At 41.9% G+C, this 18,179-nt stretch overlaps 1 protein-coding gene across 3 annotated transcripts in view; it reads left to right on the plus strand.

Moving 5' to 3' along the window:
* Nucleotides 1-18,179, plus strand: part of LOC144508496 (rho family-interacting cell polarization regulator 2-like) — a 246,089-nt gene that overhangs the window by 142,024 nt on the left and 85,886 nt on the right. For all 3 annotated transcript variants that reach the window (XM_078236465.1, XM_078236466.1, XM_078236467.1), the window contains exons 10-11: nucleotides 9,774-9,899; nucleotides 13,124-13,269. In XM_078236465.1, coding sequence (XP_078092591.1) covers nucleotides 9,774-9,899; nucleotides 13,124-13,269 — 272 coding nt within the window. The remainder of the gene's footprint in view (nucleotides 1-9,773; nucleotides 9,900-13,123; nucleotides 13,270-18,179) is intronic.

The following is an 18,179-nucleotide window of genomic DNA, read 5'->3' on the forward strand; positions in this document are numbered from 1 at the left end:
CAGGAAAATAAAGCTGTGAGATTGCTTTTCAAGATGATTCCTTCAATTGTACCATTTCTTTTACATAGCACTGAAGAATAATCTAACTTTTCTTTATTGTCAGTAGGATTTTTGATGGGTCATTCATATAATATTACACAGAACAGAAATAGCTTCTAAATAATAAATGCATTATTACGAATATCTGAATGATTATGTCCGAGCCAGTGAATGCAATTTAAAGAAAATCAAGGAATTTTAAATGTATGTATGAGGTTTTTCTGTTATATGCTATTTCTTTAAATTAAAACAGATATTTGCACTCTTTAATGACCCCAAATCATCATATAGGTTCCTGCACTCATGTTTGGAGTGTTCTGACATCTGAAAGGGAAGTATATTCTTGTGGATTATCAAGCAAGATAGGAATTCTAAAATATTTCTTGGTGTTGGGGCACTGCTAATGAGTGAGTGATCTTGCTCACATCATTGTATGCCCTATTTGACTGTTGTAGAACCTTGAATGCAAATGTGAATAATCTGTGATGGTGATAAATTAAGAACTCAATTTTGGATTCAACACAGGTCTAAATGAGCACAATTTCAAGGTAGCCTTCATAAGTCCAGACAGAAGTTGAAGATTAACTAATAAACCAAAAAATAAGAGTTAATAGAGGCAAAATGGCGGCAATATGAACCTTAATAGAATTGTATATCAAACCAACTTCAATTGTTGAAGATGCCTTAAGATACATAAGCTAAAAGCATATGAAATATGGTTATTAATTCCATTCACATTTCTTATGTTGGACAGTTGAGAGTGCTCTTAGCAAAACAAAGGGTGCCTGGACATGGGTATTGTGGAATCATTACATCATTATTACAATTATGGTGGCTGGCCCTGTTCAAGTCTTCTGCACCCTCAACAGTACTGGGGGTGGGGGGAATAAAGAAGTGTGCAAGGAAATTATTTATCAATGATGCATCAGACAGACGTGCACACAGGCAAGTCTGTCTGATGTATCATCAGACAGATGATACATCAGACATAGATGTACACACAGAGCCTGACACATGCTACATGTCTTAATGCACTCTTTGTATTTACCTTTGTGCCAATGGGAAGTTGAATAGTAATACTATTAAATGAGTAGTTTTATCTTCTGAAACTGAACAAAAGGGATTTCAGTGGTGCTGTCAAAATGGCAAGTAGATGTATGCACTTTTCAAGCCATTGGTGGCTAACCAATTCCCAAACACACACTCTAAATAATCTTTGGGTTCTAGTACACAGAAAAAAGCAAGGACATAGAAAAATTACTGACTAGCAATAGTCAAGATGCAGACATAGGGTTGGTTACTTTCAGGTGCTTGGAAGACGCAGTGTTCTAAGATTTATTTAATCTGTGTTTGATTATGCTAGTTTGGTAACTGATTCTTGTACATTTCTTGGTTGGTTAAACCTGTGGATGTGTGTAAACTCAGTCAATTGCAACTGGGCCAATTTAAGGTCTAGAAGCATAACTGAATCAAAGAATTTCTGCTCAGAAAATTTCCCATAGAGGTCAGCATCTTAGAGAAATGAAGTTCACCCTCCGCTGATTGGAGATTAACTGAAAGGGATGCAGACTTGAACAGATACAACAGACATAAGCAGTAATGGGTCCTGCTCTGATCTGAAAAACTGTGCGCTATTTCAGGATTCTACTACAAGCCAACTTCTTAAATCCTTCTTCCCCATCTGTGAAGTGCCTTGAGATGTTTTATTACAGTAATGGCTGAGGTTGTTGTTGGAAGTAGGCTCATAGTTGACAAAGTCCTGACACACAGAAGAAACCAACTTCATGCAGGTGTTATAATAGAGCCATATTTATGCAGCAAGAAGTGGTGAGAAGCTTGTAGTATTGGATAGCACCTATGGACCCCATGATATGTTAGGCCTCAGAAACTTGGTGACAAATGTATTAATCATGTGCCCCACAAGGATTTAAGATTGAGTTTAGCAACTTCAAACCATGAACTCTCTCCTCCATTCTGACCTCCTTTCATAATCCAATTTTTGGCCCAGCTGCATCTTGACCCCTCCATTTTGAACACCCCCCCCCCCCTCTGCCCCCTCCCCACACACAAACAATAACAAGGCCATCTGTACTTATTCTTAAATTTTGCTTTCACACAGAACTGACCCTTGTTCTGCTATTAACACATTCTGCTATCTTACCTTTATGCCGCCAGCAACACTTTCTTTAGTTTTTGTGCCAACCTGAGAGTGCCAACTTGTCTCAAGGGGCGGGCCCCAGTGATAGCCTCATGGGGGGGCGGGGGGGGAGGTGATATTCATTTCGTTGTGGTGGTGGCTGGGAATGGATGGAAGAGTTGGGTCTGGCGATGTTGGCCATTTAAGAGGTGGGGGGTTGCTGATGGTGGTGGAGTTGGGTGCAGGCTCATACTGTTGGGAGGGGCTGCTGGGGAAGGGGCCGATGGTCTGTGGGGGGGGGAGACACTAATGGTCGGGGAGGGGCAGAGGCTAATGGTTGAGGAGGGGGCAGAAGGGGCTGATGTTCGGGAAGGGGGGAGAAGGCCAGTGGTTGGGGGGAAGGGGCCAGTGATCATGATGGGGGGGAGAAGGGGTTGATGCTCGGTGTGGGCAGAAACGGGTAGTGAGGTGCAACTCCGATCAAGGATAGGGAGGGGAACTCTTGAGACTTTGTGGTGGGTTGGGGGAGGGGGTGGTGAAACACACCCTCTTGATTTTTTTCTGGCAGAGTGAAATAAGATCTGGGAGAAAACCGAAAACACGCTGGTTTTCTTGCTGGAAACAACATTCTGGTAAGATTTAGCCCTCCTGCAGGAGTTAAAGAAGGCATTTAGTGTCAGTTTCATTTGTTTGGAGACCTGAAGGACAAAACATCTGGATGTTTTTTTCCCACCAACCCTTACTCTTCAAAGACATTCTGATTTAGCAAACAATCTAAGAGAAGACAGGACACTTTACTTATCTACAGTAAGATCCAAGATTTGAGGTATGTAACTGTTACTGGGTCACAATGGACACAATATTGCAGCTGAAGGGAAATGAACTGATACTCAGGCACATTGGGAACAACAAATCATGCATCCAGCTGATGTTGGCAACATCTTGTCTTAAGCATGTGACTCTGAAGCGCCAATAGGAAACACACTCTTGTGTACGAAGAATGTGGAATGAAGAAGCTACAAGGACAAGATTACAAAATGATGATTTTAAAAGTCAGTTTATCTTGCAAAAACAGACATTTAAATTAAAATAATTCTTTCAATTCTGTTTATTCTCTGAAAGTTTGTTTACCCAGGGATGCATGTGTTGTGTGCCAGAAGTACTGAGGCTTGCCAAAAGCAATCTGACTCCATAGACCTTGGGTCAGTTAGCATGGGGTGTTCAAACGTGTTGGAACAATATGAGTAAAGAAGAATTCTTCTCCTTGAATCAATAAGTGTGTGGAGGAGGTGGAATTTTGCATTTATGCAAAAACAGTTAAACAAGAACACGCTCAACCCACGTATAGTTTCAGATTGAATTGAATTTTTTGATTAAAAAATTCTAATTAATGCTTATTTAAAACATTCTCTTTTTACTTTTGTATGCATCCATTCAGGCCTCTTTGTAGTTCAATTCTTATTTAAGGCGATGTAATAGAATTTTAGCCCCTAATTTTCTTCGTCCTGAAGCACTCCTCATTGGAATATAATTCCACAGGTGCTAGGCATTGTCCTATACCTCTCCCAACTGACCATTATTTAAATGTGTCATCATCTGTTATATACGCAGTAAGAAATATTGATCATAAGATTTGGCTCTATATTTTCAGTGCTATTTGTGGTATTTAGGGTACTAAATGGCATCTGTACTATAAGCACATACTTCAGGAACTAGCCGCTCCAGGTGCCATTTTGTTGGGGATGTTGATGGTGGGGGGGGGGGGGGGGGCATTATGAATAGATTGTGAGTCAGTGTGCAAAGCTGACTTTATGCAGCAATGCCATTTTTGACCTCAGCATTCCAGCTAATGTCCTCCCTTAAACATGCACAACTGAACATCTATTCACCAGCAGGAAGAATCTCTCACCACTGGTACAGTTTAAAGAAATCATAAACCACTTTCAATCTAGCTGCTTGGTGAGGTCTACAGGCAGCTGCTGAACTGTAGAAGGGCTGTGAGTTTTCTACAACTACTTAAAGTTGGTGAAATTTGCAGAGAATGGTGTTTCATATAGTGAAAGCCTTACTTTTCACTTCAATGTTTCTGTGCAGACCACTTGTTTGAAGTCATGCGATTCCATTGGCCAGTAAGATAGAAAGATTGAGCTAGGGCAAAGTAAAGGAAGACAAGTTTCTCACAAAAGGAGAAAAAATGAAGAGGTGCTGGGATCTTACCAGGGTCATAAGGGGGGCATTCTTTTACCCTTCAGCAAAGAACAATGAGGTCTCCATTTTACAAAGGAGTTCCCACTCAAATCCTGCAATTTTAGAGTGTGGCTGGACAAAGAACAACAAAGAACAAAGAACAATACAGCACAGGAACAGGCCCTTCGGCCCTCCAAGCCCGCGCCGAATCTGGGAAATTCCTCTCCGACCCCCTGAGGCGATCGAAACGAGTCCAGGAGATCACAATGGCCCCGATCGGAAAATGCTTCCCAACCCTAGTCATTTCCACTTCCACGAACACCATATGAATTCCCTGCCCCCGAGACAGGTTCCCAACTATCCGCAGTCTCACTCTGTACTGGCACCAGCAAGATGATCATAGAATGAAGCCTTGAAACGAGAAACCAGGAACAATTAGCCCGCGCCGCTCCCTGGTCCAAACTAGACCACTCTTTTGTATCCCTCCATTCCCACTCCGTTCATATAGCTGTCTAGATAAGTCTTAAACGTTCCCAGTGTGTCCGCCTCCACCACCTTGCCCGGCAACACATTCCAGGCCCCCACGACCCTCTGTGTGAAATATGTCCTTCTGATGTCTGTGTTAAACCTCCCCCCCTTCACCTTGAACCTATGACCCCTCGTGAACGTCACCACCGACCCGGGGAAAAGCTTCCCACCGTTCACCCTATCTATGCCTTTCATAATTTTATACACCTCTATTAAGTCTCCCCTCATCCTCCAGAGTCCCTGCCCTGGCTCTGCCCTTGCAGTTGGCTCTGAAGGTGACTGTAGCCATGAATTTCTCTGTGTCAGGATCTTTCCATGTTGAAACAGGTGACATCTCTTAACATCTCACAGTTTACTGTCTGCTGCTGCGTCAGGCAGGTCATTGACATATTGTATGTATGGTAAGAGGGAGGATTATGTTGCTTTCTTAGGCACAGTGTGTATGTGGCTTCACTAAGTTAGCAGGCTTTCGATTTTGCAGGGGGCCATTGATTACTCACAGATTGCTTTGTAGGCATGACATTCATATGCAGAGAACCACTCGCAGAGTGTACAGTTGGTGTGTGACCATGCTCAGCACATGATTCAACTAAAATAACCTGTGTCCCAGCAATAGCCATGGTACCTTCGTTCTGTGCCAGTCTGCTATACTATTAGTATTTGAGCCACCAGCACAAACTCAGAGAATCACGACTGGGCAACAATAAATATACACTTTTCACCTTTATCATGATTCTGGTCCACAGCTCAACAACACATGGTTAGCATGCACACGATGAAAGCCATGCTGCCGCATAAAATATCATCAAGCAGACATAATTAGAGTGTCAAAGCAATATACCCACATCCTGCACCATTCTGGAGAAACCCTGCAATACTCATCAAAGTATGTGTCATGATTTGTCATGCTCTGCTGCATCTTGCACAACCTCGCCATCATGAGGGCACATCATTGCCGCTGGCTATATGCCTACCAGCTAAAGAGGATGAGGAAGATAGAAGGAGACAAGGAATGCATCCCTTCCAGCCAGCTGCCCATGATTGGCTTACCAGGTATCAATGAACATAACCCCCAATTGCCCATTCAACAGTCCCACACCTCACCTACCCTGTTAGTCATCATCATAATGCCTTCTTGGCCAGAATGCTGAAATAAAAACCGCTGCAAAATCAACATTCTAAACCAACATTATCAAGCAAACCATCCAATATTACATAGAAAGTCAACTAGTTACCCGTGTGCAATCCCTTTGTAGCTGTCTTCTGTGTGCTTTTGTCTGGCCTACTTGTACCGCAGCGCTGCTAGTGGAAAACTGCTGACTTTCAGTGGAGGAAACCGCAGGATGACCTCAAGCAGTCCTGGTCTTAGGCTGCTAGGCTTTAGTCTGGACCACCTCACCCAGGGCAGCAGCAGTCTGGGCTGGCTGGTAGAATGGCAATTGCAAGGACAGTGGTGGAGTGGCGGTGGTGGAAAGGTTAATGCTGCTATTCCAAAGGTGGACAGCACATTTCTGCTTCATGGAGCCACCCTCTCCTCCCTGGCACGATGCCTCAGCAATCCCAGTATGGACAGATTGCTAGACTGCTGTAAGGCCTTGCAAATCTCTTTGAGCACTGGTATTCACAACCTGCATGACAGCAACCTGCATTTGTATATCAACAGGTGAGATTGCAGAATTTCAGCCTAAGCATCCATTGCAGTGACCAGATATTGGGTGACTTCTGCTTATCCTGCATAATCTGCTAGGCAGTGATGTAGGGATGTGAGAGCAAAAAGAAGTGATTGATAATGATGAATCACTATCACTAAGTCTCACACTCAGTCATCAACTCAGATATTCACACTGCATGTGAAACAGAGGCAAGATCTGCATGTGCTGAGTTTCCATTCTGCTGCAGTGAAAGCTAAGGTATGGCCATCAGGCACATGGTTGGGTCCACTAGTGTACTCATGGAGTTGGTCACCACTTCTGTGCTGGGCACCAAGTTCTGCATAAAACCCTGTCCAAGTTGATGACAGACTCCTCCATCTCTTGGATGAGAATATAGGGGGCATGGTTAGTAAGTTTGCAGATGACACCAAGATTGATGGCATAGTGGACAGTGAAGAAAGTTATCTCTAATTGCAACGGGATCTTGATCAATTGGGCCAGTGGGCTGATGAATGGCAGATGGAGTTTAATTTAGACAAATGCGAGGTGATGCATTTTGGTAGATTGAACCAGGGCAGGACTTACTCAGTTAATGGTAGGGGGTTGGGGAGAGTTACAGAACAAAGAGATCTTGAGGTACATGTTCATAGCTCCTTGAAAGTGGAGTCACAGGTGGACAGAGTGGTGAAGAAGGCATTCAGCATGCTTGGTTTCATCGGTCAGAACATTGAATACAGGAGTTGAGATGTCTTGTTGAAGTTGTACAAGACATTAGTAAGGCCACACTTGGAATACTGTGTGCAATTTTGGTCACCCTATTATAGAAAGGATATTATTAAACTAGAAAGAGTGCAGAAAAGATTTACTAGGATGCTACCGGGACTTGATGGATTGAGTTATGAACAGGAGGCTGAGGGGTGACCTTATAGAGGTCTATAAAATAATGAGGGGCATAGATAAGGTAGATAATCAATATCTTTTCCCAAAGGCAGGGGAGTCTAAAACTAGAGGGCATGGGTTTAAGGTGAGAGGGGAGAGATACAAAAGTGTCCAGAAGGGCAATTTTTTCACACAGAGGGTGGTGAGTGTCTGGAACAAGCTGCCAGAGGTAGTAGCAGAGGCGGGTACAATTTTATCTTTTAAAAAGCATTTAGATGGTTACATGGGTACGATGGGTATAGAGGGATATGGGCCAAATGCGGGCAATTCGGATTAGTTTAGGGTTTTTTTTAAAAAAAGGGCAGCATGAACAAGTTGGGCCGAAGGGCCTGTTTCCATGCTGTAAACCTCTATCACTCTTTAACAGTGACAACGACTTTCTGGCAGGCTTGCCAATATAGCAAGCATTTCAACATACATGCCCACCAGCCTTTTCATCAATGTTGGCCCAACAGAGTCCTCATCTGAGTCCTCTATAGTAAACTCTGATCTGTGTGATTTCACCCTCTGTGGGGCTGGCACCTGCTTTACTCTTATCCCTCACCCTGATTGCAGACCACTTGTGTCTGGAAAATCACCACATGCAGATCTTGCCTCTATGCTATCTGATACCTGAGCTGATGACTGTGAGATCAGATTATAGTGTTTCATCATTATGAATCTCTTATTCCTTTTGTTCCACATTCCTAAACCACTGTCTAACAAGAGGCTCGAAGCTATTGACTAAAGTATGTGTGGTGGTCTGTATCTGAGCTGTGACTGCAAGTGTGAGAGCGAGTGTTGGCAATACCTACAGAAAGTGAAGGTAGTATCCTTGGTGTCATAGGAAAGTCATATTTTCTTCATATACTGCGATGTCTGCAGGATTTTTATGATGTGGCGATGCCGGCGTTGGACTGGGGTAAACACAGTAAGAAGTTTAACAACACCAGGTTAAAGTCCAACAGGTTTATTTGGTAGCAAATGCCACAAGCTTTCGGAGCGCTGCTCCTTCGTCAGGTGGAGTGGAGAAATGCTCAATTGAGTAAATTGAGTTTGTGTCTCTGTATGATCTGTTTGTGAGCATTTCTCCACTCCACCTGACGAAGGGACAGCGCTCCGAAAGCTAGTGGCATTTGCTACCAAATAAACTTGTTGGACTTTAACCTGGTGTTGTTAAACTTCTTACAGGATTTTTGTCATTCTTCCTCTAGTTTTCCAGCTTTGTTCAAATCTCAGCTAGTGAATACTTTTTCATTTGCAATGCAGTAGTGAATGATATGCTATACAATTCTTCACCAAAGTTGAAGATACTTCATCTTCTCAAGCCTTTCTCCAATAAGCCAAGATGGAGCAAGAGATTCCAAAGAGAGTGCTAGTCTGTCCTCTTCCTGTTCAAGAGAGTGTGATTGCCCATGTCCTGAAGTCTTCTCTCTGTAATCAGTCTTTCACTGAAGTGGTTTCATTCAGTAGTGGTAGAGATTACAGCCCAGTTACCAGCAGTCATGGAAAGCTGGTATCACACTTCGGCAATGTGTTTGTTTGCCAGGGAAAAGACAAGTGACTGTATATGTTCACAATGTTCTCCCAGAGAGCTGAGAACATTGTGGGAGACTGAAGCTCTTTATAATATCGACTTGGAGGAGGGGAAGGATAGGAGTCAAATAGAATCTGTAACAGTACAGCACAGAAGTTCAAAAAGTGAAAGTAAGTAGTTTATGAAAATAGTTTTAAGATTGTTAGTAAAAAGTTGAGATTATTCTTGAGGACAAACGTAGAATGATGGGTTAATAGTTATGGTAATGAGATAGTGATGTGCACCATGATGTAACAGTGACATCAGCAGTCACGTGCTAAAGGCTGAGACAGTAAGATAGAATAGTCTGGACAAGAGAGAGAAGTACTTACTTGGAAGCTTATTATAGTGTAACTAAAGAAGATTTTGTAGAAACCTATCAGAATTAGAGCTAAGTCAACTCATAAGAAGTGGGAAAACTTCCCAATACAGGCCAGGCCACAAGTTACCCAAAGACAGCTCCAAATACTATTTAAAGTGAAAACCAAACTACAAACTGGGTAGCTGAGTTACATCCTGGATAAATTTGCCAAGCTATTGGAGATCCTGTTCTAGAATTTCTATCCTATAATGTAATGCTTTTTGATAGAAATTATCTCATATAAACAACATGTAACCATCCAACATCATGCAAAGAATAATGTTATACTCAAAATTCTGTTTTGAGTTTTGAAGTGTCTCTGTCTCACTACAGGATCATGCTCTGAAAAAATCTGCTCTCTTTACTTTTATACAGGTATTGATTAAATATGGTCGACAGAGGTGGAAGTTAAAAGGAAAGATTGATGCTGATGACAGACAAACATGGGATGAAGAAGAAATGGCCTTCCTACCTCACGTTAATGAAGACATTGAAATAAAGGTGCTTATTTGTAAATTACAGTTGAATGGCTTTACTGTAAATTTTCATTAAAATTCTGCATTAAGTGCGAGCATCAATTGTTCCTAGGTTAGATGTAGCAAGGACCAGATAGAGATAAAACTCCCTCTTTGCACCAATAAGTTGTCTTAACCCCTGCCAGATGAGTTTCCATACGACACCTGGAGAATGTTTATAATTCTCTGATCACTCATTCCTATAACTACTTGGAGGCCAATTTTAAATGAGTTGAGTAACTGATCATATACATTTATTGCAGAAATCTTGAGTGTAGTGAAAGGGAGGAAAGTGAATTTTGAAGGGGCGTTATAATTATTTTTATGCTTGGATCCGTGAGAAACTGGATTGAGATTACCCAAATATATTGCGTATCTTGATGGTGTATATTTTCAACCAAATATTTGAAATAGTGTGGGTCAACTTTACTCGTTTGTTTTGTTTAGAGACTTTTCAAAAGCACAAGGTTAGATTTATTTATCCCTGGAAAATAATTAACCTTTTGACAACCAGATAATTTTCTAGGAATTCCTTCAAAATGTCAAAATGTTATGATGCAATTTAGGCCAAATTATTTTCCAAATAGTTGATGGTTCCTTATAATTGTGGAACCAAAAGCAATATCACAAACAGGGTGCACTAAATGAGGCAACATGATTGGATACCACAAAACAAACATCTTCACATAGAGAAAGTTGAATGACGATACAATATATTAATAGAGCATTGCGACCACGGACCACATTTTTGATTTAAACAATGAGGCCTTGATTACAGTCTAACTTTTGAAATTACGATCCGTGAAAACAACCCTAAATAATTAGCAATTACTAATGAGTAATGAGGTTGGTAAATAATCTACTGACCACAAATTGTACTTAAATGGACATGTGTGACTGTTATCAAACAGTCTTGCACAAATGATTCTATGCTGTAGCAAGTAATCGCAATGCTCATTTTAGTGCCTAACTTTTTACGTGACGCGTATTCGTCCCTAATAATTGGTAATACCATAATGAAAATAATTGTCTTCATACTGTCTGGTAACCTCAACTTTAGTGTCTGGGTTGGCTGCATCACTGCTTTGAATCTCTTGTTAAGGTTTCCAATTCAGTATATGCTCTAGATAATTGAAACATTTCAGAATTGGAGATTTCATAGAATCTACAGTGGAGAAGGAGCCATTTGGCCCATCAAGTCTGCACTGACAACAATCCCACCCAGGTCCTATCCCCTCCAGGTCCTAACCCTCCCAGGTCCTATTCCCATAACCCCACATATTTACTCTCCTAGCCCCCCCCCCCCCGACACTAAAGGGCACATCTTTGGAGTGTAGGAGGAAACCGGAGCACCTGGAGGAAACCCACACAGACAGGGGGAGAAAATGCAAATTCCACACAGTGTCCCAAGGCCGGAATCGAACCAGGGTCCCCTGGCACTGTGAGGCAGCAGTGCTAACCACTTTGCCACCGTGCCGCCCCTGACATGAACAGCAAAATAGTTAAGAATTGCACTCTAATTGACAGCTTAGACTTCACATGGATGTGTGCAGGATCATAGCTCTTGAGAATGAATTATGTTATCAGTTACAGTTTTTTTGTATTTTCGATTATCTGTTGCTGCTCTGTTTCATTTCTCTTGATAATGCAAATAATACTTGGTCCTCATTTGCATCTCTAATTCGTGTTAAGAGATATCCACAAATCTTAACCAAGGATTGTAAAATTAGACCAAGTGCACTTAATATAAACTTATTTATGCTTAATATAGACTTATTTATACACAGGTATCCCTTAGTACTCCTGATTTGTTCCTAAAGACAGTGTGCTAAACGAAAATTACTTTTCCATTAGAAAACATGTAATAAGGATCTGTAATTTTTACATGAAAAAGCTATTGGTGCTTTGAACCTAACTGGCCCAAAACTCCTGTTAATAACTTACTAATTCTTTGTTACTTTCTAAGTCTTAATGACTTAGCCCCTGCTTGCCATCTCCTATCTTCAGCTTGCTGCTGCCTCTCCCATCTGCTGTTTTCTTCTCCTCCCTAACCTTCTTCCTTACTTCGGTCCTGCTTGCTGCTTCCCACCTACTCCCTGACTCTCACTCTTCACTTCCCTCCTGCTGTCTGATTTCCCCCACTCACCACATCTTCTCATTCCCTGACCCACTTAGTCCCAACTTTCCTTCTCCCCACATCCTCGCGATTGCTGCGTTCCTCTCCTGAACTGTCACTGTGACTGAGAGCATGGGAGAGGGAAGAAGTGAGAGGGACAGAAAGAGAAGGAGTGATTGGAAGGATCAGGGAATGAGAGGAAGTGGTGAGTCGGAGGGTTGGGGAGCAGAAGAGAAGCAGCACATTGGAAGGTTTGGGAGTGCAAGGCAAGTAGTGAGTGGGAAATTTGGGAGAGGGAAGCAGCATGTTGGGAGACGCAGCAACTGGAAAAGTCAGTGAGAGGCAGTGAGTGGGAGGGTCGGGGTGAAGCAGTGGGTGGGAAGACAGAGGAGAAGTACTGAGTGGGAAGATCAGGAAAGGTGGTGGGCAGGAGGGCTAGGAAGATGCAACAAGTCAGAGGGGTGTGAAGAGGTGGTGATTGGGAGGCTCGCGGTGAAGCAGTAAGGGGAAGGCTCAAGGTGAAGTGGTGAGGGCAGGGTCAGGGTGAAGCAGCGAGGGGGAGGGTCAGGGTGAGGCGGCGAAGGGGATGGTCAGGGTGAGGAAGGGAGGGTCAGAGTGAAGTGGCAAGAGGAAAGCTCGGTGAGGTGGTGTGGGGAGGTTAGGGTGAGGCAGCAAACGGGGAGGGTCACAGTGAGATAGCAAGGGGGGAGGGTCAGGGTGAAGCAGTGAGGGGGTGTGTCAGGGTGAGGCGGGGTGGGACGGTGAGGGTCAGGGTGAGACAGGTAGCTGGAATGGTGGGAGAGACAGCTAAGCAGAAGTTTTTTTAAATGACTGGACACGCTCTGTGCTAAAATGAAAATTGCAGTAGCTACTGGGGAATGCCCTTAACTTACTAACCACAGAAAAATGAAAATATGCTATTACAACCTAGTTTAAATGGGGTATACATGTACAAGAAAACAAGTTCACAACTTTTGCCAGCCCTATTGTGTTGTATGTAAGTTGAAAGATTTCCTGAATTTTATGATATTTTTCTGATTCATTCTACGGAGTTGTGGAAAAGGTCACTTGTGAACTGAATTTTCTCTTCATAGGTTGCTGAGTTGAAAGGGCTGATGACTGTTTTGGTTGGAACAGTGACTTGTGAAAGTGCAGATTTCTTTTCTGCACAACCTCAGATAATGATTGTGGATATTACTGATCTAGGCACTATTAAACTTCAGCTGGAAATCATGTGGGAGTAAGTATTGATACAACATATTCAAAGAGAATGTGGTGCTTGAGTCTACCAGATTTCATTTTATATTTAGAATGTTAAATTACAGATAAACTTTTAAATGTGACAGTGAAGCCTCATATGTCCACTCTTGCTAGTCTTAGTGATAGTGTCTCCCTTTCTCTTATGGAATTGCATTGAAAAATGTTATTGCATCAGACGTTCCTGTTGATATTGACTTATGGTTTCACCTGAAAATCCTGCCAAGGAACCTGAGCTTACTACGGTCAGAAATATAACAATCCGACTTGCATCAGATTAGTAGTCTTGTGGCTCAAGCATTCTGTGCATTTAAACTATTTATCATAGCAATGTGAATGCATTAACAGGCTGGTGTCATTTCCATTTATTTCTTTTATAAACAGGAAAATCCTGTTTGCAAACAAACTGTTTTACTATATGCTGATTAAAGCATAATAACATGCAAGGAGTAAATATTTAATTCTGTTGCAAGTTGCAGCTCAAATCTTTTAAATAATTATCATTATATATTGTAGAAAAAGCAACTGACTATTAAAAATGCCAAAATATAAGTGTAGGCACACATGCAATCCACACCACTATATTGTTAAATGGTTCTTTCCTTTATACATTTTATCCAATAACATTTAAAGCTTTAAGTATTGGTGCATTTCATGTTGGAATAAACATATGTACACAAATCAAGAGAAGTAGAAGTAGCTCATTTCCATTCATTAATGCTCTACATACAATTTTTAAATGAATATATTAGCCTAGCACATTTAAAACCATTTCAAACTGATGTGCTGATTGTGAAAGGGCATGTTATGTCTATCACACATAAGATTTAGGAAAAAAACTTTTCTCTAACACCAAATCTAAAATTGAATCATTTGTTGTGCTCCCATCCAACTGAATATTCTATATTAACTAAGACACAGTTCCTAATAGAATTTCTCCTCTGTCAGCATACAGTGCAACCTCTTCAATCTACAATGCTGGTGGCCAAATCATTTATGGATTTCGGAATTTGCTGGATTATAAAATAATGTTAGATTACCTAACAAGTGAATGAATCGGAAAATAATGTAGCTATAAATACTGAACTGAAATATAAAAGTGATAAATTATTATAAAAATTATTTTACTTATTCAAGTATTCTATTTTCCATGTTTCTGTTTGCATGTTTCTGTTCGCAGAATACTGTACAAAAATGATGCTCGGTCATGATTTTCACATAGTCACAGCAGATTGCAAGTTAGCAAATGTAACACTGATATTCAAGAAAGGAGGGAGAATTAAAACAGGGAGCTATAGGCCAATTGGTCTGACATCAGTCATCGGGAAATGCTTGAATCTATTATGGAAGTCTTAATAATGCACTTAGAAAATCATAGCATGATCAGACAGAGTCAACATGATATTACAAAAAGCAAATCATGTTTGACACATTTACTAGAATCTTTGGAGGATATAACAATAGATAAAGGGAAGCCTATAGATCTAGTAATCCTAGATTTCCAGGTGCCAAACAAAAGGTTAATAGGCAAGGTAGAGTTGGGGGAATATATTAGCATGGATAACAAATTGGTTAATTCCTTGTTGCCGCCGGGCGGCGGAGGTCCCCAGTGGAGGTCCCTCTACGGAGGGATCTCCCCCAATTATCTCGGGGACCTGGGGTGGAGGGTGCTGCACGCAGCAGTGCCGTGCAACCGTAGGTTTTTCCGGTACACGGGCTCCCGAGACTGCCCTTTCTGTGGCCTCGTGGAGTCCGTGGACCATGTCTACGTTCTGTGTTTTAGGCTGCACACCCTTTTTGGTTTCCTCAAACACCTCTTACTGATGTTTTGTTTGCACTTCAGTCCCACGCTCCTGATCTACGGGCACCTGGTGCGGAGAGGGGCGGGTCGGGATGCCGACCTCCTCGTGAACCTGCTCCTGGGCCTGGCGAGACGCGCCATCAATAGGTCCAGGCAGCGGGCGATCGACGGGGCCGTCCATCCCGACTGTCTGCCCCTCTACCGCGGCTACATTCGCGGCCAGGTGTCTCTGGAGAGGGAGCATGCGGTGTCCACGGGCGCGGTTGACGCCTTCCGCGACCGCTGGGCGCCGCAGGGGCTGGGGTGTATTATCGACCCCGATAATCACCTTTTGGTTTGACGTTTTAAGTTTCCTTTCGACTTTGATTTTGGTTCGGGCTGTTCCCCCCTTCCTTTTGGGGAGCCGCCCCTTTTACTTTGTCCCTAAGTTAATTTGAGTTCGTTTACTTGATTGGTGCCGAAAGAGCTACTTGATTGGTATCGAAAGAAATAACAAATTGGTTAATTGATAGGAAGCAGAGTAGGCATAAATGGAGCACTTTCAATTTGCAGGTTGTGATGAGTGTCACAGGGATCAGTGCTGGGACTTCAGCTATTTACCAACTATGTTAATAACTTAGTCAGAGAATAATGTATCTAAGTTTTTTTTAGGAGGACACAGAGAGGTTGGAAAGAGATATAGCCAGGTTAAGTGAGTAGGCAACAAAATGACAGATGGAACATAATGTGGGGAATTGTGAGGTTATTCAATTTGGTCATAAGAATGATAAATCAGAATATTTTTTAAAATGCAAGAAACTTGTAAATGTTGATGTTTGTAGAGACATGGATGTACTTGTATCAGGAACTCAAAGTTATAATGCAGGTACAGCAAGCAATTATGAAGGAAAATGACTTTATTACAAGGGGATTGGAGTACAGGAACAAATACCTGTTGCTGCTTTTGTACTGAGCTTTGGTGAGACCACGTCTGGAATGTTGTAGCAGTTTTAGTCTCCATATTTAAAAAAGGATATACTTGCATTGAAGGCAGTATAGTAAAAGTTCACCAAGTTGATCCCTGGAATGAGAGGGTTGTCCTATGATGTGAGGCTGAGTAAATTGTGCCTATACTCTCTGGAGCTTGGAAGAATGAGAGGTGGTCTTGTTGAAATACACAAGATTCTAAGGGTCTTGACAGGGTAGATCCTAAGGTTGTTTCCATTGGTTGGGGAATCCAGAACTTGAGTGCACAGTCTTAGGACAATGGGGAGATTTCTTGGGACTAAGATGAAGAAAGATTTCTTCACTCAAAGGATTGTGGATGCTCCATTGTTGACTGTATTTAGTACTGAGATAGACAGATCTTGGATCCCTCAGGGAATCAAGGGATTATAGGGAGCAGGCAGGAAAGTGAATTTGGAGTCCAAGATTGGTTGTGGCTTATCCCCAGAATCATTACAGAATTAATTTACTTGATATACTTCAGCACAGTAAACATTGATGTAAATTGTCTTGTACTTGACAAAACATTGATTTTACCAGACTTATTGGCTGGGATTTTCCAGCCCTGAGGGACCCACTGTGGGAGATTTGGCAGCCCAGCCAAAAGTCAATTGACTTTGGCAGGACTGGACAATCCTGGCAGAGGATGCAGCTGGAAAATCCCACCCATTGGTGATGAAATTTGTCATTTTGTGCCTATTCTTTCAGTACCAAAGGTGGTATTTTGCCTCCAAAATGGCATCCCTGGTCAACACACACACCTTGTGCTAGCCACACTGGATACCATTTTGGTGAGGGTGTTGGCACTTGTGCAGGGAACTTGGAAGTTTGCAGAGAAGGCAGTCATCAGGCAATTAGCATCTTATACTGAATTGATATCAGCAGTACCATTTTAAAGTTCAATGCTCCAGCTAATGCCTTTTTTAACACACACCCCAATCCCTATTTAAAGAGCTCATCAACAACCTAAACATTAGTTGCTGATTGTTTTCCATTGGCTCTTGCCATGATTGTTTGGCTTCCAGAGTTGTTTAAAGTTGCAAAGGTATGCAGGGAGTGGTGTGGAACATCCTGAAGGATTTTGTTCTGGTTTGAGGGAATCTGCCCAACTACTTGTCCTCAGGCATTGGAACAGTAGTTAGTAGTTTGTAATTCTCTTGGACAAAATATTGCATTTTATGTCACATCATTAATCAAAATTGAATGATTCCATTACCTCGGTAGTTACAGTTAGGCTTCATTGTCTGATAGTTCTCAGCATTGATTCCCTGGGTAATTGTAATGGCCAATTGCAGTAGACGGTCCTAGCTGTATTCTATCTCTGTTTTGCTTCCCTTCTGGTGAGGAACATCGACAGTTCTCACCTAACTAATTTTCAAACCTTCATTCCTTACCAACTAGCTTTATTTTGTCAATGTATTTGTCTTTGTGAAAGGTTTTTTTTAATGTTTAACTTTTATCAGTATTGATGTAATTTAAAATCTCTAACTTTCATATTGATTTTGCTTAGTGCCAGTTTTATTTTTAATTATTACAAATGGGGCCAGAGATTTGACGCCTGGATAAATTCCAGGTCCTGCCCAGTCCTTGCTCCTCAATTCATCACTCTCTCAATGATATTTTTAAATGTAAGTTCTGTAATTGGCTAGAGGTGAGCACGGCCCCCGATTAGTGGCACTGGGGGTTCCAGGATGTGGCTATTGTCTCCAGTGCACTATCCAAAATAGCAGACCAGTCACAAAAGCTTGGGAAAGTGTCTACACAACCACATTAGAGGTATTGTGCATGATCAGTAGCAAGATGCCCCAAGTTCCAATAATGTTCATGTTATTTAAAAACTTACACTTTGCCTTAGTTTGAACCGAACAGCTGTGCACTAATGGGCAGCAAGCTGTTTGGGTTTACTGGAATCCCTTTTATAAATTGCAGTCCTGACCTCCACATCCTATTAACAATCTCCTAAACATGATGATTGAGATGTTAATTGGAGATGACCAGGCTCCCTGTTCCCTTCATACTGGCCTTGCTTTGAAAAATGAAGTGCACCCTGGAGGTGTTGGGATCCAGAGAGGTTCTTGGGGACCCTGAGGTTTAAATTGCACCTGATC

This window comes from Mustelus asterias, chromosome 20 (genome assembly GCF_964213995.1).
Source record: "Mustelus asterias chromosome 20, sMusAst1.hap1.1, whole genome shotgun sequence".
Lineage (NCBI taxonomy): Eukaryota > Metazoa > Chordata > Chondrichthyes > Carcharhiniformes > Triakidae > Mustelus > Mustelus asterias.